This window comes from Helianthus annuus, chromosome 14 (genome assembly GCF_002127325.2).
Source record: "Helianthus annuus cultivar XRQ/B chromosome 14, HanXRQr2.0-SUNRISE, whole genome shotgun sequence".
In the NCBI taxonomy this organism is placed as follows: domain Eukaryota; kingdom Viridiplantae; phylum Streptophyta; class Magnoliopsida; order Asterales; family Asteraceae; genus Helianthus; species Helianthus annuus.
Genome location: NC_035446.2, coordinates 163,583,640 through 163,601,820, shown reverse-complemented (window position 1 = coordinate 163,601,820; position 18,181 = coordinate 163,583,640). Strand labels below are relative to the sequence as shown.

Here is an 18,181-nt window from a genome sequence, read left to right as displayed (position 1 = left end):
AACTTAAACATTAACAAACACCGGTTTTCGACCACGTATCAAACATCAACCATTATAAATGGCCTAAGAACAAACGGGCACCTAATTAATTAGTGTGATTTAGATGTGATATTTTGGAAAGTGCTTATTGAGACCTATTTGCCATAATTATAACAAATTTTACCAAAACCAGTAGTTAAAACTAATTATAATAAAAAGAATATGGTAATCGTGAAGAGATAATTACACTGAAGAGTCAAGGGCCGAAGCAAACATGTTTCAGCAAGTATAAATTTCCTGGGCATCGTGACTTGCACATTTAGAGCCAAGGATCGTGTGATCTTTATTCAACAAACTTCATCTTTTACTCGATTCATCATTTTCTTTTTACAGTTATGAAAGTTTGTCTAATACCAGGGGAGGCTTTAACCTATTTTAGGATATATAATTTCGGTTATTTCTTATTTAAACAGTATGTAATGTAATTAGTTTCTTCTAATAGATATTCTAAAAATTAACCTTACAGCTTCGTGCCTGATTAAAAATGTAAACTTCAAATAATTAAAAAAAAAAACTTGTCATTTCACGTTGATGAAAAAAGAAATTATTTAAAAAAAAAAATCTTACAACAACATTCACATTGGAACCTTTATTTCCATTATTTCTTTATAATATAGAGGAAAAAAATAGAGAACACAACTAAGAGCATTCACATTGGAACCTCTATATTAGTACATTCTATGTAATATAAAGGAAGAAATAGAGGAAACAACAAAAACATCACTATATTGAAATCTCTATAATAGAGAAAGTTTTATAGATATTAAAGTAAACCTTTATATTTAGAGGCTCATATCCATGCCTCTATATATTTATTGTGAGTGTGTATGAAAGAGAAAGAAATATACAATAAGTAGATAGAGAGTTTATATGAGAGGATTTTGAAAAGTAAACTTAATTTACATAAAAATGTGTTTTTTATTAAATTATATAGATGAAGATAGAGGCTCCAATGTGAATGTTGTAAACTAAGACATTACTATATTAGAGTCTCTATAATAGAGAATAACTTAGAGATAACGCAACTAAATTAAAACATTACTATATTAGAGTCTCTATAACAGAGAATAACTTAGAGAAAACTAAAGTACACCTCTATATTTTGTTGTGAGTGTATAAGAAAGGGAAAATGATATTAAAATAAGTGTTTGTGAGTATGATAGCGCTAAAGATTGAAAAGAATGGGTCCCACCTGCACAAACTACTAACGCTCGTTACTGTGATAAGCCCTCTCCACATCGCCCCCTGGTTAACTGTGGGGGTGGTTGATGGCGCCCCGGGACGCTAAAAAGTGTGACAGGGCGGGGTGGCGCTAAGTCACACCTTGTGGCCTAACTGACATGTTATCGAACAAGCGCAGCGAATCGGTTAAAAAATTGAACGCTTATTTTTATTTTTAATGTCAACAAAATATAAAGAATGAAATAGCATATTATCAGTAAATACAGATGAAAAGCTAAGCAACTTATATTTCATTAATGTCAACAAAATATAAGGAATGAAATAGTACATCATTAGTAAATACAGATGAAAAGCTAAGCAACTTATATTTCATAACCGACGCGTTATCAAACAAGCGCGGCGAATCTATCAAACAAGCGCGGCGAATCGGTTCATAGCTGATGGCGTCATAAATAATATAAGGAATATTGGATTTAATAATCCTAAGTATTCGTCGTTGGCCATCAACAGTCTCAACTTCAAAAATAACTACCGGTAGTCCAAACTATTGACATATTCGCCACCAATGGACCCTGACTAACAGAACCCTAACGTCGTTAGTCTCCGATCGCCGGAAAACCGTTTTCGGCTAGAAAAAGGTTTCTAAAGGTCTAATCTAAGGTTGCAAAGAGGTTTGGGAAGAAAATGTTGAATTTCAGCCAAAAATGAGTTTTCCGCTCAAAAAGGTTTTTCTGGCAACCGAAGACTAACAGTGCTAGGGTTCTGTTAGTCAGGATTCATTGGAGGCCAATATGTTAATAGTTGGGACTGCCATTGGTTATTTGTTAAGTTGGGACTATTGACGGCCAACGAAGAATATATGGGATTATTAAGATCCATATTCCATAATATAATTATTAAAAGCATATCTACATATAGGTTTAGGTTCCTATAAAAAAATACATTTTTCATAAAAAATGTGAGAATGCATATAAATTGATATGTAGACATAATGCTTTGGACTAAGGCATGTGTTTTTTGGTTATTTTGGCAAGAAAAACACCAAACATAACAATTTAAGACACAATGCAATGAATTCTATGCTTAAAACTTAAAACACTATGCTAATACGTTTAGTAGGGTGTTTTAGTTGTTGTTTTTTTTTTTTTTTTTTTTTTGAAATTTCATGCCTATAATGCATTGCATTGTGTTTTATGTTGTTATGTTTGTTTTTTTTTCTTGCCAAAACAACAAAAAAAATCATGCCTAAGTCCAAAACATTATGCCTACATGTCAATTCCTATGTTTTCTCACACTTCTTACGAAAAATGTCATTTTTAAAGGAACCTCACCCTCTACATATAACTAATTTAAAAGATAGTATATAATTACTTTATCATTTAGTGTGAATATATAATTTAACAATATACAAAGACGGTAATCGTAATAAAAACAGTAACTAGTCGACTCATGTTAGTATCAATCGGATAGATTATGTAGTCGGTTTTCAAGCCCATTAAACACACACACAAACACAATTACCAACTTGGGTTATACCCTTTTGTTTACACATCGCGTCTCCTAACCAAATGCATATAATGCCATGTACCCATTCAAATAAATTGGGTTATACCCCTTTGTTTAAACATTACGTCTCCTAACCAAATGCAAATGATACAACACACCCATTCAAATGATACACCGCACCCTTTCAGTTTCACCCTCGCATACAATAGGCCACACCCTTTTCAGATTTCACTACCATTTTCACTCTTCTATCGCCCATTCTCTCTTGCTTTATTATCGATAATCATATCATTTTAGAGCGTCACTGTTTTGCGTCATATGCATTTAAATTTTGATTCGGGTATCATTTAAAATCACTTAATCTTCCAACTTCACCCTAATTGCAATTCAAGAAAGGAAAAAATAAACATAAAAACGGAAAATAAATCAATCAATTTAACAAAGTGTATCAATGTTACCTTTGTTGTTGAGCGTAAATGATGACTTGTTTCGCGAAGGGATTTCTATGGATTGATATGGTTGTCGATGTTGGAATAGAGTTTGATAGAAGGAGCAATGGATGCGAAGATATAGTAGGATTTGGAGATTTGGTCAATTGAAACGGTTGCTTACATGTATAAATAAAAAAAACCTATATACAAACCAGTGTGATGGTTGCATATGACGCTTCAAATCCAATAGTTCATGCCAAGCCGCAACATTTCATAAATAACTATAATATTCAAGTATACAAGGAACCGATATATCGCTTCAATTAATTCAACCTTCGAGTGTTTTAAGTGGACATATGCAGCAAAATGAAAGAACGTTTGGCATAAGCTTAGAAGTTTTCGCATATAATAGTGATACTAAAAACATTCATAATCAACATCACACCACAATGCGCAGATTGGCGTCAACTCGTTCTAAACAAAATACAAAACAACTTTATCATTGAAGTGTATTTGCAATGTCAACAAAACACAAAGAATGAAATAGAAAATTATCAATAAATAGATATTGATGAAAACCTAAGCAAATTATGTTTTCATAACCGACATGTTATCAAACCACCACAGCAGATCGGTTTTAAGAACGACGAAGACGTTATAAATAATATAATTGTTAAAAAAATATCCATATGTATCTAATTTAAAGCAAAAGATATAAGCGCTTCTAACTTTATGTGTGAATATAACTTTTAACAAAATATAAAGAGCACAATGGTAAAAAGAACGTTAATCGGTCGATTCAGTTAGCATTAGTTAGATAGATAGGTTATGTAGCCTATTCTCAATCCCATTAGATCTTTCTTTTAACGACAAATTTGGATCATTGACGAACCACTAGAGTATTAACATGCCACCAGCGGAACCACCCGATCATATCCTTCTCCATTAGGCAATAATGCATATACACAAATTCAGGAAAAAACCCAATAAATTTGGGAAAAACCCTCTTGTGGGAATCAAACCCAGAACCTAATTATAGTCCCTAATCTTTATATAACTTCTAAGATGAGACTAGGCTATAATGCCATAGGCAATTAGATCTAAATGTATCTAATAAAATATATATATATATATATATATATATATATAGGATTAAGTTCAAGAGTGAACACTAGTGTAGCTTGCGAACTGAGTGAACTAATCCTGGCCATACACATGTGTAGATCAATGGCCAGGATTTGATGTTGAAATACACTAGCTTATTTTACGATTTGATGATGAGATTCTGGCCATACACGTGTGTAGATCAATGACCAGCATTTGTTCACTCAGTTTGCAAATACACTAGTATTCACTCTAGAACCCCACCCTATATATATATATATATATATATATATATATATATATATATATATATGGGGAGGTTCAAATGAAAACCACTAGTTATTGTGAAAACTCGAAAACTAATTAAAAAAAGCCAAAAAAACATACAAAATTTTTTTTTTTTAATTTTTTTTTTGCAATCAAAATTTCGCAGGTTTTTTAATATAAAAAAAAATTTCAAAAAAAAAAAAAAAATTTTGTGTAGTGCACATGTGTAATACTGCACATATGTATGTGTACTACACATATGTATTATTACACATGTGCACTACACAAAAATTCTTTTTTTTTTTTTTGAAAAAAAGTTTTTTTATATATAAAAACTAGCGATTTTTATAAAAAATATTGAAAAAAAAAATTTATGTGTTTTTTAGGCTTTTTTTAGTTAGTTTTCGAGTTTTCACAATAAAAGTAGTTTTCATTTCAACCATCCCCTATATATATATATATATATATATAGCAAGAACTAATGAGTGACGAAATTATTTAATATTTCAATCCTTTTTAGGGTTTTCTATTAAAAGGTTGTCATATGTTCACATGTCCATAAATAGTAGTGCTAATTCAAGACGATATTTCAGGCTTTGGTGAGATAAATGGATACGTAAACGCACATATCTTTTAGCGGTGGTAGTGTCGTGGAATATCTCCATGTCCAAGTGTCACATGTGACATATCCTAGCAAGAAACTTGTTTTTTTTTTTTTTTTTTTTTTTTTGTTCTAAATATAATCCATCCTTTCTATTACATTTATAAACATTTTCATAACAACAAAATAATCGAAATGACAGATAACAGAATTAATTCTAGTATAGACAACTATTCTCTGTCGGGTTAAGAAAAAGAAATTGTCCATTTCGTAACATAAAAGCAATATAAAAGTAACATAATAAGGTGAGACATTGTACTTAGAACATTTCTTCACATCTTTAACCCATGCTTTATTAAGGTTGTAACAAGAAGTCATTATTACTACCCTTAAATATCAATCCTTATCTGCATGCATATGCATATTTAAACCCCTATACACCACCCCTCTCACTCAACAAGTTTGATCAATCAATTAACCACACACCGCATATAGATCCATCATCGATGTCGCAAGATCGGTGGGTGGATCAAGGGAAGCTCTACCTTGGTGTGCTTTTTCTTCAAGTGGGATATGCTATCAATGGAGTTATAGTCAAGTCTGCTCTAAACAAGGGTTTAAACCCTTGCACGTTTTCGGTTTATCGAAATATTGCTGCAGTCGTCGTTTTCGGTCCTTTCGCTTACTTTTTCGAAAGGTAGGTCGATCGATCGATCACAAATATTTTTTTTTTTTAATTTTAGTTTAAACTGTTACATGTGAAAATTTAAAACTATAGATCATGCATGGTGATTAAATTGTAAAAATTAATTAAAAAAACACAACATTTTGCAGGAACATGAGGCCTAAGATGAGGTTATCGGTGTTCTTGAAGATAATGTTGCTTGCACAATTGGAGTATGCAATATTAATTATGTCATAACTTTAGTTATTTTTTTCATTACGTGTTTTAAGGTGACACTTAAATTAATACTTTTGAAATGAATTAATTAATTAGGCCTGTAATGGACCAAATATTGTATTATACCGGAATGAAGTACACCACTGCAACATTTGCTATAGCAATGTGTAACATTATCCCAGCTTTGACGTTTTTCATGGCCTGGATATTCAGGTACGTACATGCAACTAAATACTTAAATAATAATAATATATGTTTGGGGTATAATAATATTATTATTAACAATAATAGGTTGGAGAAGGTGAACATAAAGAAAAGGCATAGTCAAGCGAAGATAATAGGAACCCTGGTAACAGTAGGTGGAGCCATGATCATGACCCTGGTGAATGGAGTACCGATCCCATTGCCATGGACCCATATTAGCAGGGTGCACCCACCTGTAGCACCTGTTGCACTCTCTTATGAAGACCACCGGAACATGATCAAGGGTGCCATCATGATCACTATTGGTTGCTTCTTTTGGGCTGGTTTTTTCATACTTCAGGTTATCTCAACTTTCACTTTTTTCATTCCATGTTTTCAAACAAATAGTTATAGTAAATAAATTGGGTTTTATAAATATTACAGAACTTGAACCACTAATAAACAATTATTTTATTTTTATATTTTTATATTTAACATTATTTAAGGATATATTATATATATCTATATGATTACATATATGAAAAACCAGATTATTTATGTGTAATAACTAATTTATATGTGTGTAAAAGAACTAGTTTACATATATGTAAATGAATCGATTTACGTATATGTAATTATAAAATTACATATGAAAAAATGATAAAACAACTCTTAACACGTATGGAATCATAATAAATGACAAAAAAAATATCCTTAAACAATGTTAAATATAAAAAGATATTAGTAAAATGATTGTTTATTAGGAGTTCTGTAAGTTCTGCAATTATTTAGAGTTCTGAAATGATCCTGACCCAACAAATATATGTGTATTTTTTATGAAATTTTTGTATATATACACTACGAATTCGAATACTCGGGCTGAATAGGTCTGAAAATTACATATTCGAATTTTATTCAAAATCGGATTTCAGAATTCGGTTTAAATGCTAACAAGAACTGAATTCGAATAAGTTAATTCAAGAACCGGTTCGGTTCGATAAGGAGCTTGTTACAACTACACAAATCTAGACTTTTGGAAAACATATCTATAAATTAAAAGAAAAACTTTATTATTAGTTATTGTACAATAATGAGATAATCTTTTACTGAATGGATAAGTTGACATTCACACTTGTTACAAACTACACAGATTTAGACTGTGTCAGTGGTCCTATTCATGAAGTGTACATTAATTACTACTACAACTTTGGATTCATAATTTTCAGGCTGTGACACTGAAGAGTTATCCTGCTCAATTGTCTCTTACTAGCCTCATATGTATGATGGGTGCTTTGCAAGGCACTGTCACTACTCTTGTTATTGAGAGGGCCAGAAGAGATATTTGGTCTATAAACTGGGACGCTAAACTATTCGCCACTCTATATAGTGTAAGAACATATACATATATATTAATTATTTTTATTACTTATTTATTTATTTATTGTTATTTTTTTTTTTCTTATCTTTTCTGGATTGGCACAGGGGATAGTTCGATCGGGAGCAAGCTATTATGTGTCGGGCCTCATTATGAAAATAAAGGGACCTTTCTTTGTGACGGCCTTCAATCCATTCGGCATGGTCATGGTTGTGATTATGAGCTCATTTACTCTAGGCGAACAAATAAACGTCGGAAGGTACTTATATTTAGCCTTGAGGTAACGGGTTGGATATATACCGTCTAACAGGACACTTTTAATAAGGGTCAAGACGGGTTAGGTTGTATAAATAATTACAACAATATATATACTAGTTTATCATGACATAATTTAGGAGATTTAATTATTTAAACACAATTTGGGCCTTTGGGTGTTTAATTCATGTTTAAATATTGTGATTGAATTACTACAATATTTTCAGGATTGTTGGAGCAATAATCATCGTTATCGGACTATACTTAATAATATGGGGAAAAAGCAAAGATCCAGGTCTTCCAGACTCAAGAAGCAACGAGGTGGAAATGATTGATGAAGAAACAAGCCCGGATAAGAATCAAGAATCGGATGTTGTTGCTGGTGTGATTAAAGAAGACCGCCATGTTGAATCTCCGGTCTGATTCGTTGTGTTTAAACAAAAGGAAAAATGACTGTTAAAATGCTCAATCTTTTGTTCACTAGCTAGCTAGTACTAGAAATGGTTTAGATGATATTCAAACCGGTATCGGTTTGATTCGGAAACTTATTTGGTGTCTTTGTTCTTGCTTAATCAAAGTAGTAGTTTTGTAAAAATCGTTATAGGATCGATCCATATAGAAGTCTCCAATATAAGATAGGACCCCTAAGTATTTGATTTATAGTTTTACTCAAGTTATGCTAGATGGTGAATGGTTGGTTGGTATACAACCTATTTTTTTTATTTAATGTCATTAATAAAACTTTTATGGTTTTTATGTTCACATTTATCATTAAATAATTAATATATGGTAAATACTTAAATTGTGAAGATGCTATAAATACATTATTGCGCCTACTTGACAGTATTTTTTCTCACTTTTCATCCCACAACAACGTTGTGTTTCCACGCCCACACCGTGTGATCTCAGGGCCGGCTCTTGGGCCGGCCAACCCGTGCCGTCGCTCGAGGTCCAAATTTTTAAAGGGCCCGAAAGGTTTCTATGAGCTTTTATATATATACTTAATTATATATTTAATACATTCATCTATTCATTATACAAAAAAGTGTTGGTGGTGGAGTGGAAAAACCATCTTAGGATAATGCAAAGGTCTTAAGTTCAATTCTTGACTACATCATCATTGGTTTGTTTTTTTTAATTCATTTCCCCAACCACAATTTTGGGCCCAAATTTTTTTTGTCGCCCGAGGCCTAAATTTTTTTGAGAGTTCTCGGGGACGGCTCTGTGTGATCTTAGTACTAAACATCACTACCATACACCATAAGTAGTAAGGCATCAATACCAGGGGCGGACCTGTAGTGTAAACGGGCATAGCCCGGGCTACGGCTCAAGTTTTTACCAGTAGTGTAAAATTATTTTTTTTTTCCGATTTTTATACTCAGGACACCCCTGAACAAGTACGAGGACACCCCTAACAAAATTTTGGGATACCCCTGAGTTGAAGGTCTACATGTAAGTTCCAACTGACCAACCTCGTTACTACTAGTTACACAAGTTCATGTTAAACTACTACTACTATTCCACATCATTAGGCAAGCATGAACTTTAGCTATTAGAACTAGATTCCAACAATAATAATCGATTATAGCATGTAACACAGAAAAATGATATGCATATCAAAGTATTAAACCACTATTATTAAACATGGCCTATAACAGATTGTTATTAATAAAAAAAACTTCCTGCCCAACCCATGAATGAGAAACAAATACCTATGTACTTCAATGAAATGGACTACCGTCTAACAAATTTGTTAAGTGTCTAAAATGATTACGGTAAGAAACCAGAAAGCAATAAAATTTTTGTTCGGTTAACTGACCCAAATATAAAAAGTTGTTCCATTGGAAAAATCGGTTAATGATAAAAAATTGTCCCCACATACTCACTCTCCAATTCCATACTCTACTACATCCATCACTATCATCCTGGCCTCCCTCTCGTTACAACTCCATTTCATTGTTGCCCCCACAATGGGTTTAAATTTAGGCTATCTAACGGGTATAGTTGATTAAGCAATTGGGTTTAGTTTTCTAACTTATATGGGCTATTGGGGGGTGCCTAATGGGTTAAGGATGGCAATCGAACCCGATGGGTAAACCCGAAACCCGACACATTTGATTGTATACCCGATAATTTCTTTTATATTTTAAAATATGTATATATATGATACATCCATTTCTTTTATATTTTTTATAGTGATAATATTAATGTAACTAATTTGTAGTTACCCAATTGGTTTTGGGTTGGGTATCCCAACGGGTAATTTTTTAAATTATCGGGGTTACCCGAAATCTGCGAGCATACCCGATACCCGATGGGTTATCCGCTAGAAACCAGACGGGTATTGGGACGAGTTTGGGACAAACTTATCTAACCGGTTTGAGATTACCTAAACCCGTCTCAAACCCGGCTCATTGCCATCTCTATAAGGGGGACAGGGCGCCCCTTGATGGCCGTTTGGCCACGCGTGGAAGGCAATGAAACACCGCCGCCGGTGCCAAGTTTAACGCGTGGTTTTGAAAACGCGTCGTATATTTGACGTGTGAAGAAGTAAAGAAGTTGAGGGAAATTGTTGGGTTGTGAGGGAAATTGTTGGGTGTGGTGAGTGATGGGCATTTCCACAAGAATCCATCACTAGTGATGGAATAATGCTTGATGATATGACGGAACTTGATTAGATGTTGTGAGTGATGAGTGATGGGCACCCGTATCTCTAATGGGTATAGTTAGTTAAATTTATTGCGCTTTGGGTTTAATTTTTAACTTATATGGGCTATTGGGATGCCTAATGGGTATAGTTAGTTTTTAAATTTGGGTTTAATTTTCTAACTTATATGAGCTATTTGGATGCCTAATGGGTGTAGTTAGTTATTAAATTTATACTGCTTAAAGTTTTAACTTATGAGATTCTCTGCACTAGCTGACGGAAATTCGACTGGTATCAATTCAGCTCATTATGATATTAACCTTCACTGTAGTAGCCAAAGGAAAAAGAACCTAAATAATAAAGCCCTGATATTCTTTAGATTTAATAATATACATAATATTAGATTAAATCAATATCAACATGTGATTATATTAAACACTAATGAAAATGTTCGTATCGTATTGTTACAAATCTTAATCCACTATCAGAGGATGAAAGCTAATTTCTTTAAATAATTTACTTTTTAGTCTAAAATTGTTAGTAAACCTAGCAAAGTGTTAAATTACAAACACTATTGTAAACCTAGCAAAGTTTTCGATTAATACAAAAGCTTTTAAAAAAATAAATAAATGATAGAGCCCAAGCCCACCAATTAGATGAAAGCACAAACATGGTGTTTTAACAAAGTAACATGGTGTTTTAATAAATTATAGAATTCCTACAAAAGAAATATACAAGTTCAAAATGTTAAAGGCTAAAATCAAAAAGTAAAGGGAAATTTACGAAAATGTCATTTGACCAAACGTTCTTTACGAAAATGTCACGTTCATGCGTCCGTGGACGGACTCCTCCACATGGGATGCGTCCGGATGCAAGGGATGCGTCGGGGATGCAAGGGTTGCGTCTGGGAGGGCATGGGATGCGTCGGGGAGGCATGGGATGCGTCGGGGATGGACTCTTCAACATTTGAAAGGACACGTGTCAGCTCCTCGTTCATGGACTCTTCAAGGTGACGCACAGACTCCTCCCATGTGGAGGAGTCCGTCGACGGACGCATAAACGTAACATTTTCGTAAAGAACGTTGGTCAAATGACATTTTCATAAATTTCCCAAAAGTAAAACTTTATGTCCAAAATTCAAAAGCAAAAAACTTTATTATAGCCAACACCTTCTTGTTTTATATATCTAATATTTTCATTGAACGCCTAAAACTTAAATTTGGTTGATGTTATATATAGATAGGGATGTAATCGAACCGAACGAATACAAACAAAGTTATGCTCGTGTTCGTTCGTTAAGAAATTAACATACTCGCAAACTGTTTACGAACGCATACCGAACACAAGTTTATGTTCGTATTTGTTCGTTAAGGAAAACCACTTGTTCGCGAACAGTTCATGAACACTGGCATCAAACACAAACGAACATAAACGAACATTTAACTTGAAATAAAAAAATAAAAACATTGTTAACCTTAAACATTGGACATAAGTAGTTATATACAACTATCAGATGACAAATCAAAACACAAAAAGTCTACTCCAACCACTAAACACAAAAAATAAAAACATTGTTAACCTTAAACATTGGACATAAGTAGTTAAACATTATTTTTTTTTATTTTTTTATTTTTCGAATATAATCGAACGAACATGCATGAAGGTAACCGAACATATTACCAAATGTTCACGAACGAAGTCGGACGAACGAGACCTTTGTTCGTGTTCGTTCGCTAAGCTAACCAAACAATTTTTTTGTTCGTATTCGTAATCAAACGAACATAAACGAACTTCCCGCCAAACGGTTCGCTGAACGTTTGGTTTGTTTACAACCCTATATATAGATATGAGTTAGGATCAAATGCAAAGTCTCCCAAAAAGAGGAAGTCGTAAGAAAGGTATCAAACGGACTCCAATTGACCTCATTCAAGCGACATTGGAACCGCCTTATCGAACTCTGCGATATGAGATTTTAGGTTTTTGCTTTTAGATGTTTCACTTGTGGATTTTAGAATTTTTGTATACATCATTTTGTCTTTTTATTTATCGTTGTATCTTTTCAATATTTGTGACATTGTATCCTTTTTGTGATTCTTGTGTCTTTTTTCCTCTACATTGTGTTATATCTTTCGGCATTATGATATATTTGCTCAAACTTGTGTTATATTTTGCAATTTATTGTTTCTTTGTACTCTTCTTATTTTTAAGAGCTTTTATAGAATAACCTTATCCATATAGATATATAAATAAGTTTTAACAATTTCAAATATTCAGTAGAGCGAGCCATGGACGATCGCCCACCTTGTTCCTTGTTCCTTGCCAATGCCGACCAGCCCTCTACTCCTTTACCACCATTCCTACACCCTCCCTTTGCCACAATAGTTGAAACTAGCAACAAAGATAACAAATTTAGGGAATTCCAAGATCCATCCTTTTAAAAGCCCAAAAATTTTATATGGAAAAACCCACCAGTTTTTTTTTTTTTTTGGTTATAATTATCCATATATACAAGAAATGATTTTTTTTTTTTTTTGTAATATCTATCTATATGTATAAGATAAACAAAATTTTAAAATAAATACAAAATCTGACTCGAGTTTTATTCGAGAAAAAGTTAAACTTCAAATCGTTAAGGGTATTTAGACCGAGGCGGCTTGTTTAACTTCGAACTCTAGCTCGACTCGCTCATTAAGTAGACGTACTTCTAGAGTTCTACCGTCCAAATTTCAGATTTCCAATTACCGTTGCCTAAAATTTGTCTACTCGGCTGACATTATTTTAAAGGCCCACCATGGTCCATATTGGCCTGTTTTGGGCCTCCAATGTCACATATGGATAGTTGCACAGTTGAACGACTAAATTCATGTCTACTATTAAAAAAGAGTTGAAAGATTTGGGTCACATGTGAGTTGCCTAAGACTCGGGGTGTTAGGAACCGTCAAACTAAAACTTGGAAAGGGGGTTGATGAAACACTGGTTAACACTGGGTTAATCAGTGGGGTTATTTCGTCTATGGGGTTCAACCTCTTTCCTTACTCGTATTAATGGCTCGAGATCTGCAAAACAGTAAACAACGTCAGTCTCGTTAAGAGGGGGAGAAAGGGGTTTTTCCTCTTAACCAGGCTCCGGCGTGAGAATAAGTACTGTTCTGAGAGAAATAAACAGTGTGTGTATAGAGTGAGTATAGAGTGTAAAGATCCTGAACCTGAATGATGAAGGGTCCTATTTATAGCCGGAGGGTAAAGGAGGGAGGAGCAGCTGTGCCAGCTGTGGGTGCGCGCCAGCTGTCCGACCAGGGGGAATATCCTCTTGGTCTGCTCTGTTGTGGCAGACGTAGTGGTACACGTGGCGCGCTTGCATTCGCCCATGTTGGAAACCTTGTACTGACGTCGTCAGTTCTGCTCCCTGATTCGCTGCAGGCCTACGTGGCGTCCTGCGGTTGGTGACACGTTTTGTCCTTTATGTCTGGTAGAGCATCTTTGGTGCCACCTGCAGATCTTCCAGAAGTTTCTAGAAGCTTCTGGATTGCTTTGCTGATGTGGCTGCCAAGTGTGCTCAGAAATTGGGACCATACCTCTTCCGGGGTTGATTAAAAGCATTGGGTATTAAATTATAAATGTTTTGAGGCGGGATTAGCGGTAGTTTTGAAGTGTACTTGTGGTTCCAGTTGTGCATAGAAACCTTTACATTTCAGAAGAAAAAAAAAACTTTCTTCTTTTATCTATTACTCTTTTCACGTGACAATTAAGTATTAACACACTTTGTTAAGGAACTAAAATAAAAATGTTACATATTTAACAATTATAGGAAATGGCAGACGTACTCTAGGATCACACAAATAAGAGCATTCACAATGAATTTCTTAAATTTATGTGAATGAGTTAGTTGTGTTATAATGAGTGGTTTTGAGTGGTTGTAAGTGAAGGAGAGATAAAATATTATTGTTTATCTGTAAATATACAGAAACACTGTTTACTCCTTATAAATTTTTAATTACTTTTAAAAGTGGTTTAAAGTGAAAGGAGATAAAATATAATAATAAAGATATAAAATATATTATTTAATTGAAAATGAGAGATAAACACCTGCAATCAATAAGAGTTGATTGATGATCAAGTAACAAATCAAGTTAAGAAGTAACTAATGTAAATGATCCAATCATTATTAACCTAAATAGTCTATTCTGGATCATGAAAAGTTGTTACATATTAGCTAATTGTTTACAGCAAAACAAATTCACCGATCGATCAATGTTCTTGTCAAAACAAGTTTTCGTACATATTACGATTTACAAGTTTACAACAATAACCGAAAAATTAAGACTTTGAAGCTGTGTAACCGGAAATGAAGACTTTGAAGCTGTATTTATTTAATGTTATTAAATCCCAATATCCCATTTCAAACAAGGTGTAATAACGAATATAAACTGTTTATAAAGTTTGAACATAATGTTCTTTATGCTATAAATGACACAATATGAACACACGAATAAAAAAGTAGAGAAAAATATCCGTTTTTTCTTGTAAACTGCGATTATCCTTAGACGTAATAAAAATAAAATAAAAAAATATGAATTAGGTACGCATTTATTTAAATCTTTTAAAAAACAGTTGCCCTTTTTTCAACTTATTGTTGCACTCCAACTGTAACCAGAAACAGATTACAGATCTGATTTGGTTGTCCAGATACACTTCATCCTCCACAATCTCCCTTATCAAACTCTCCCTATACTTCCACCCAAAAAACATTCTCGCACTTTGCGCGCTTGTTATAACTAGCGGTGAATCCAGAAATTTTCTTTATTCGTAGTCTTCGAATATTTCAGAACTTTTACGTGGTCAGGTCACCAATAATCCAATATTCGGGCCGTCTAACCATCAAACTCATCATAATATAAAACTCAGTATTTTATTTTGGATTCATGAAACAAGAATTAAAAATAATCAGAACAGATTTTATGTCATGTATAACTAAATTTTAATGATTACAATGATATTTCTGTCTACCTTTGAAAATTACAATCTACACTAAAATAATAAACTCCCAAGGGAAGAAAAAAAAATAATGTAAAAACAGTCTCAACAATAATAATGCATCAAACTCCAATTATAAGAAAAAGTCAACGGTGATTGGAGTCACCTTCTCATCATCATCTCTAAACCCGGGATCATTCTCTAACGGTGTCAAGTTCAAATCCAAACTGAAAACCCGTCTACTGTTCACTTTCTTTACCACCGGCGATGACAATTCAATCGACGGGGGAGTTTGGTCATCGGTGGTGCTCAAAGCGGCCCTATGCCGCCTCATATGTCCTCCCAACGCTTGTCCAATAGCAAACTCGAGCCCACAAATCGAGCACTTGTGAGATTTTGGCTTAGGTGGTAACATCTCGTCATGATGACTTGCCACGTGGTCACCATCAACAAGCCTAGGCCTTTTGTGGCTAGCCCTATGGCCTCCAAGTGCTTGAAAAGACGTGAACTGACGGTTACACGTTTTGCACTCAAAAACTCGGGTAACTTGATCAACTTCATAAGATTCAGCGCCGGTGCCAGTGCCCCTTGAAAGAAGCATCAAGTAATTTGCCATGTTAGTTATGGTCGTGTCGTACGCATCTTCTCTTGATCTCTTCATCGGTAAACACACCATCTTTTTATCTTTTTTTGCTATGTTTGGTTTGATGTTGGTTTTATGCAACTATTGGATTGAATGAAGGAAATTGTTGATTATGGAGATGGTATTTATAGGTGCCAAATTAGTGCTGACTTGTTTTAGTTTGACCAAGTGTGTGAAAGACGAAAATGACCTTTTCTGCTTGTGGGCCAATGCAAAGAGTTGAAGTTTGAAAACAACTATAGCAAGGGGGGTTAAAGTGAAACAAGTGGAGAAGGAGGGTGTGAAGTGAAAATAGTCGGTAGCCGTCATGAACCACGTAAGCCTGACCGAGTGAGTTGAGTCGTGAGTGGCGAGCAGCGAGTAAAAGGTTCCAAGAATGAATGTTCCAAGTGTTTCTGGAAAGCTTCAACTTAAAGACTTGCACCCAAAAGACCAACACAATACTTTGAATTCCAAGTTTATATACATAATATCATATTCTGAATTTTGGAATTACTCTAAAATTTCATAACACCCTTCCAAAACAAAGGATATGGAAGTGTATGATGTCTTTTTTTTTCTATGATATATTTTATGTGATTGGTATTAAATTAAAGTAGTTTAAGTTTGAGTAAAGTCCTTTTTGAGTTCCTGTGATTTGTGCATTTTAACTATTTGAATCAAAAAAACCAAACTTGTCTTGATTTGAGTCCATATGGTTTGTATTTTTAACCCTTTGAATCCAAAATGAAACCTCAAATCAACCCCTTGAGTTCCCGTGGTTTGTATTTTTAACCCTTTGAATCCAACCCTTTTAGTCCATGATTTGGATGAGGTTTGCATTTTGGATTCAAAGAGTTAAAAATACAAACCACGGTGACTCAAATCAAGACATGTTTAGTTTTTAGATTTAAATAGTTAAAATACACAAATCACATGGACTCAAAAAGGATTTTAATCTTTAAGTTTTATTACTACCTTTGTTCCGTTATGTACGGGTCATATATGAGTTTTGGAACCATGTTATATCATTAGTAACCTTACACATAATTCATACTTCACACAATAATTTTTTTCAACAATTCACCTTTTATCTACATTACCACCACTTTTACATTTAATTTTGAGAATCAAGTTACCAGTTATAAAAAAAAAATCAAATTTTCATTTAGTATATCAAAATAAATCAAACAAAAAAGTTCAAAAACATAATAGAAATAATGATTTTTTACCAAATTGTAAATTTACTAGTTTATGTTTAATGAGTTTAAATCATTATAATTTTATGGACATTTATTTTTTTTTTAATTATAAACTAATAAGTTTATAGAATTAAATTTATTTCATTAATGTTAATTTAAATTTATATATTTATCTTCTATAAATCTAAAGAAATAAAAGAATGTTTTTTTGGTGGTGTCGTCAGATTCACCCGTGAGTATCCGTCCACACGAACGCAAAACAAACAAATATCTATAAAAATAGACGTTTGTTATCGTCCAAAGAACCCTCATTGAGATTGTTTTTAGTTCATGTTATGTCGTGTATTTGTAGGTCACCCGTCACCAGTTTTCTATAATACTTTAATATTTATAACAAAAAAATGAATTTTATTAGGCTATGGGCTGTGCTCTCGATCCCTTCCCCAGGGCCGGCCCTGAGAATTCGTGTACCCTGTTCGAGCTCGAAAAAATGTGTCTTTAGGCCTTAACGAAATTGGGTATTGGGCTCACTAAACCTAATGCCCATGGGCTAATAACTAATCTAAACTTAACAATAGTTTTGTAAGTGGGCCTATGTTGGTGTTTGTATAGGTATACCCTATTAATTTATTTGTTTACATATACCTATTGATTTTTTTTAATATAATGTGCCCTTTGAAATATCGGGCCCTGACCGGTGGTCCTCCCCGTCCACCCTCAGGGCCGGCCATGCCCTTCCCCCATCCTTCATGTCATCATACCTCGTTTCATCCTCAACAAGAGAGGTGGTGTTCCCCTTCTCCTTCAATTACAAGCTTCCATATCATCAAAGTCAACAAAAGAACACTCGGGGAGCTCGGGGGAATTCACTTATTGCACCAAAAATTAATTGG

General features: G+C 33.7%; 2 protein-coding genes across 2 annotated transcripts; one reads left to right on the top strand and one right to left on the bottom strand.

Moving 5' to 3' along the window:
- The first annotated feature begins 5,265 nt into the window (after positions 1-5,265).
- LOC110904726 (WAT1-related protein At2g39510) lies at positions 5,266-8,604 on the top strand. Its single transcript, XM_022150576.2, has 7 exons — positions 5,266-5,827; positions 5,965-6,027; positions 6,128-6,244; positions 6,323-6,575; positions 7,441-7,602; positions 7,697-7,848; positions 8,072-8,604. Exons 1-7 carry the CDS (start codon positions 5,637-5,639, stop codon positions 8,265-8,267), a joined length of 1,134 nt encoding a protein of 377 aa, XP_022006268.1. The 5' UTR covers positions 5,266-5,636; the 3' UTR covers positions 8,268-8,604.
- Positions 8,605-15,424: 6,820 nt separating this feature from the next.
- LOC110904727 (zinc finger protein ZAT11) lies at positions 15,425-16,209 on the bottom strand. Its single transcript, XM_022150577.2, has one exon. The coding sequence runs from the start codon at positions 16,138-16,140 to the stop codon at positions 15,598-15,600; it is 543 nt and encodes a 180-aa protein (XP_022006269.1). The 5' UTR covers positions 16,141-16,209; the 3' UTR covers positions 15,425-15,597.
- Between the last annotated feature and the right edge of the window lie 1,972 nt (positions 16,210-18,181).

Excerpts from the sequence above, each read along its gene's own strand:
- LOC110904726 (XM_022150576.2), top strand. The coding sequence starts at position 5,637 with ATGTCGCAAGATCGGTGGGTGGATCAAGGGAAGCTCTACCTTGGTGTG. Across the intron at positions 6,245-6,322 it reads TTCATGGCCTGGATATTCAG|GTTGGAGAAGGTGAACATAA; the intron begins GTACGTACATGC and ends TAACAATAATAG. Across the intron at positions 6,576-7,440 it reads CTGGTTTTTTCATACTTCAG|GCTGTGACACTGAAGAGTTA; the intron begins GTTATCTCAACT and ends CATAATTTTCAG.
- LOC110904727 (XM_022150577.2), bottom strand. The coding sequence starts at position 16,140 with ATGGTGTGTTTACCGATGAAGAGATCAAGAGAAGATGCGTACGACACG.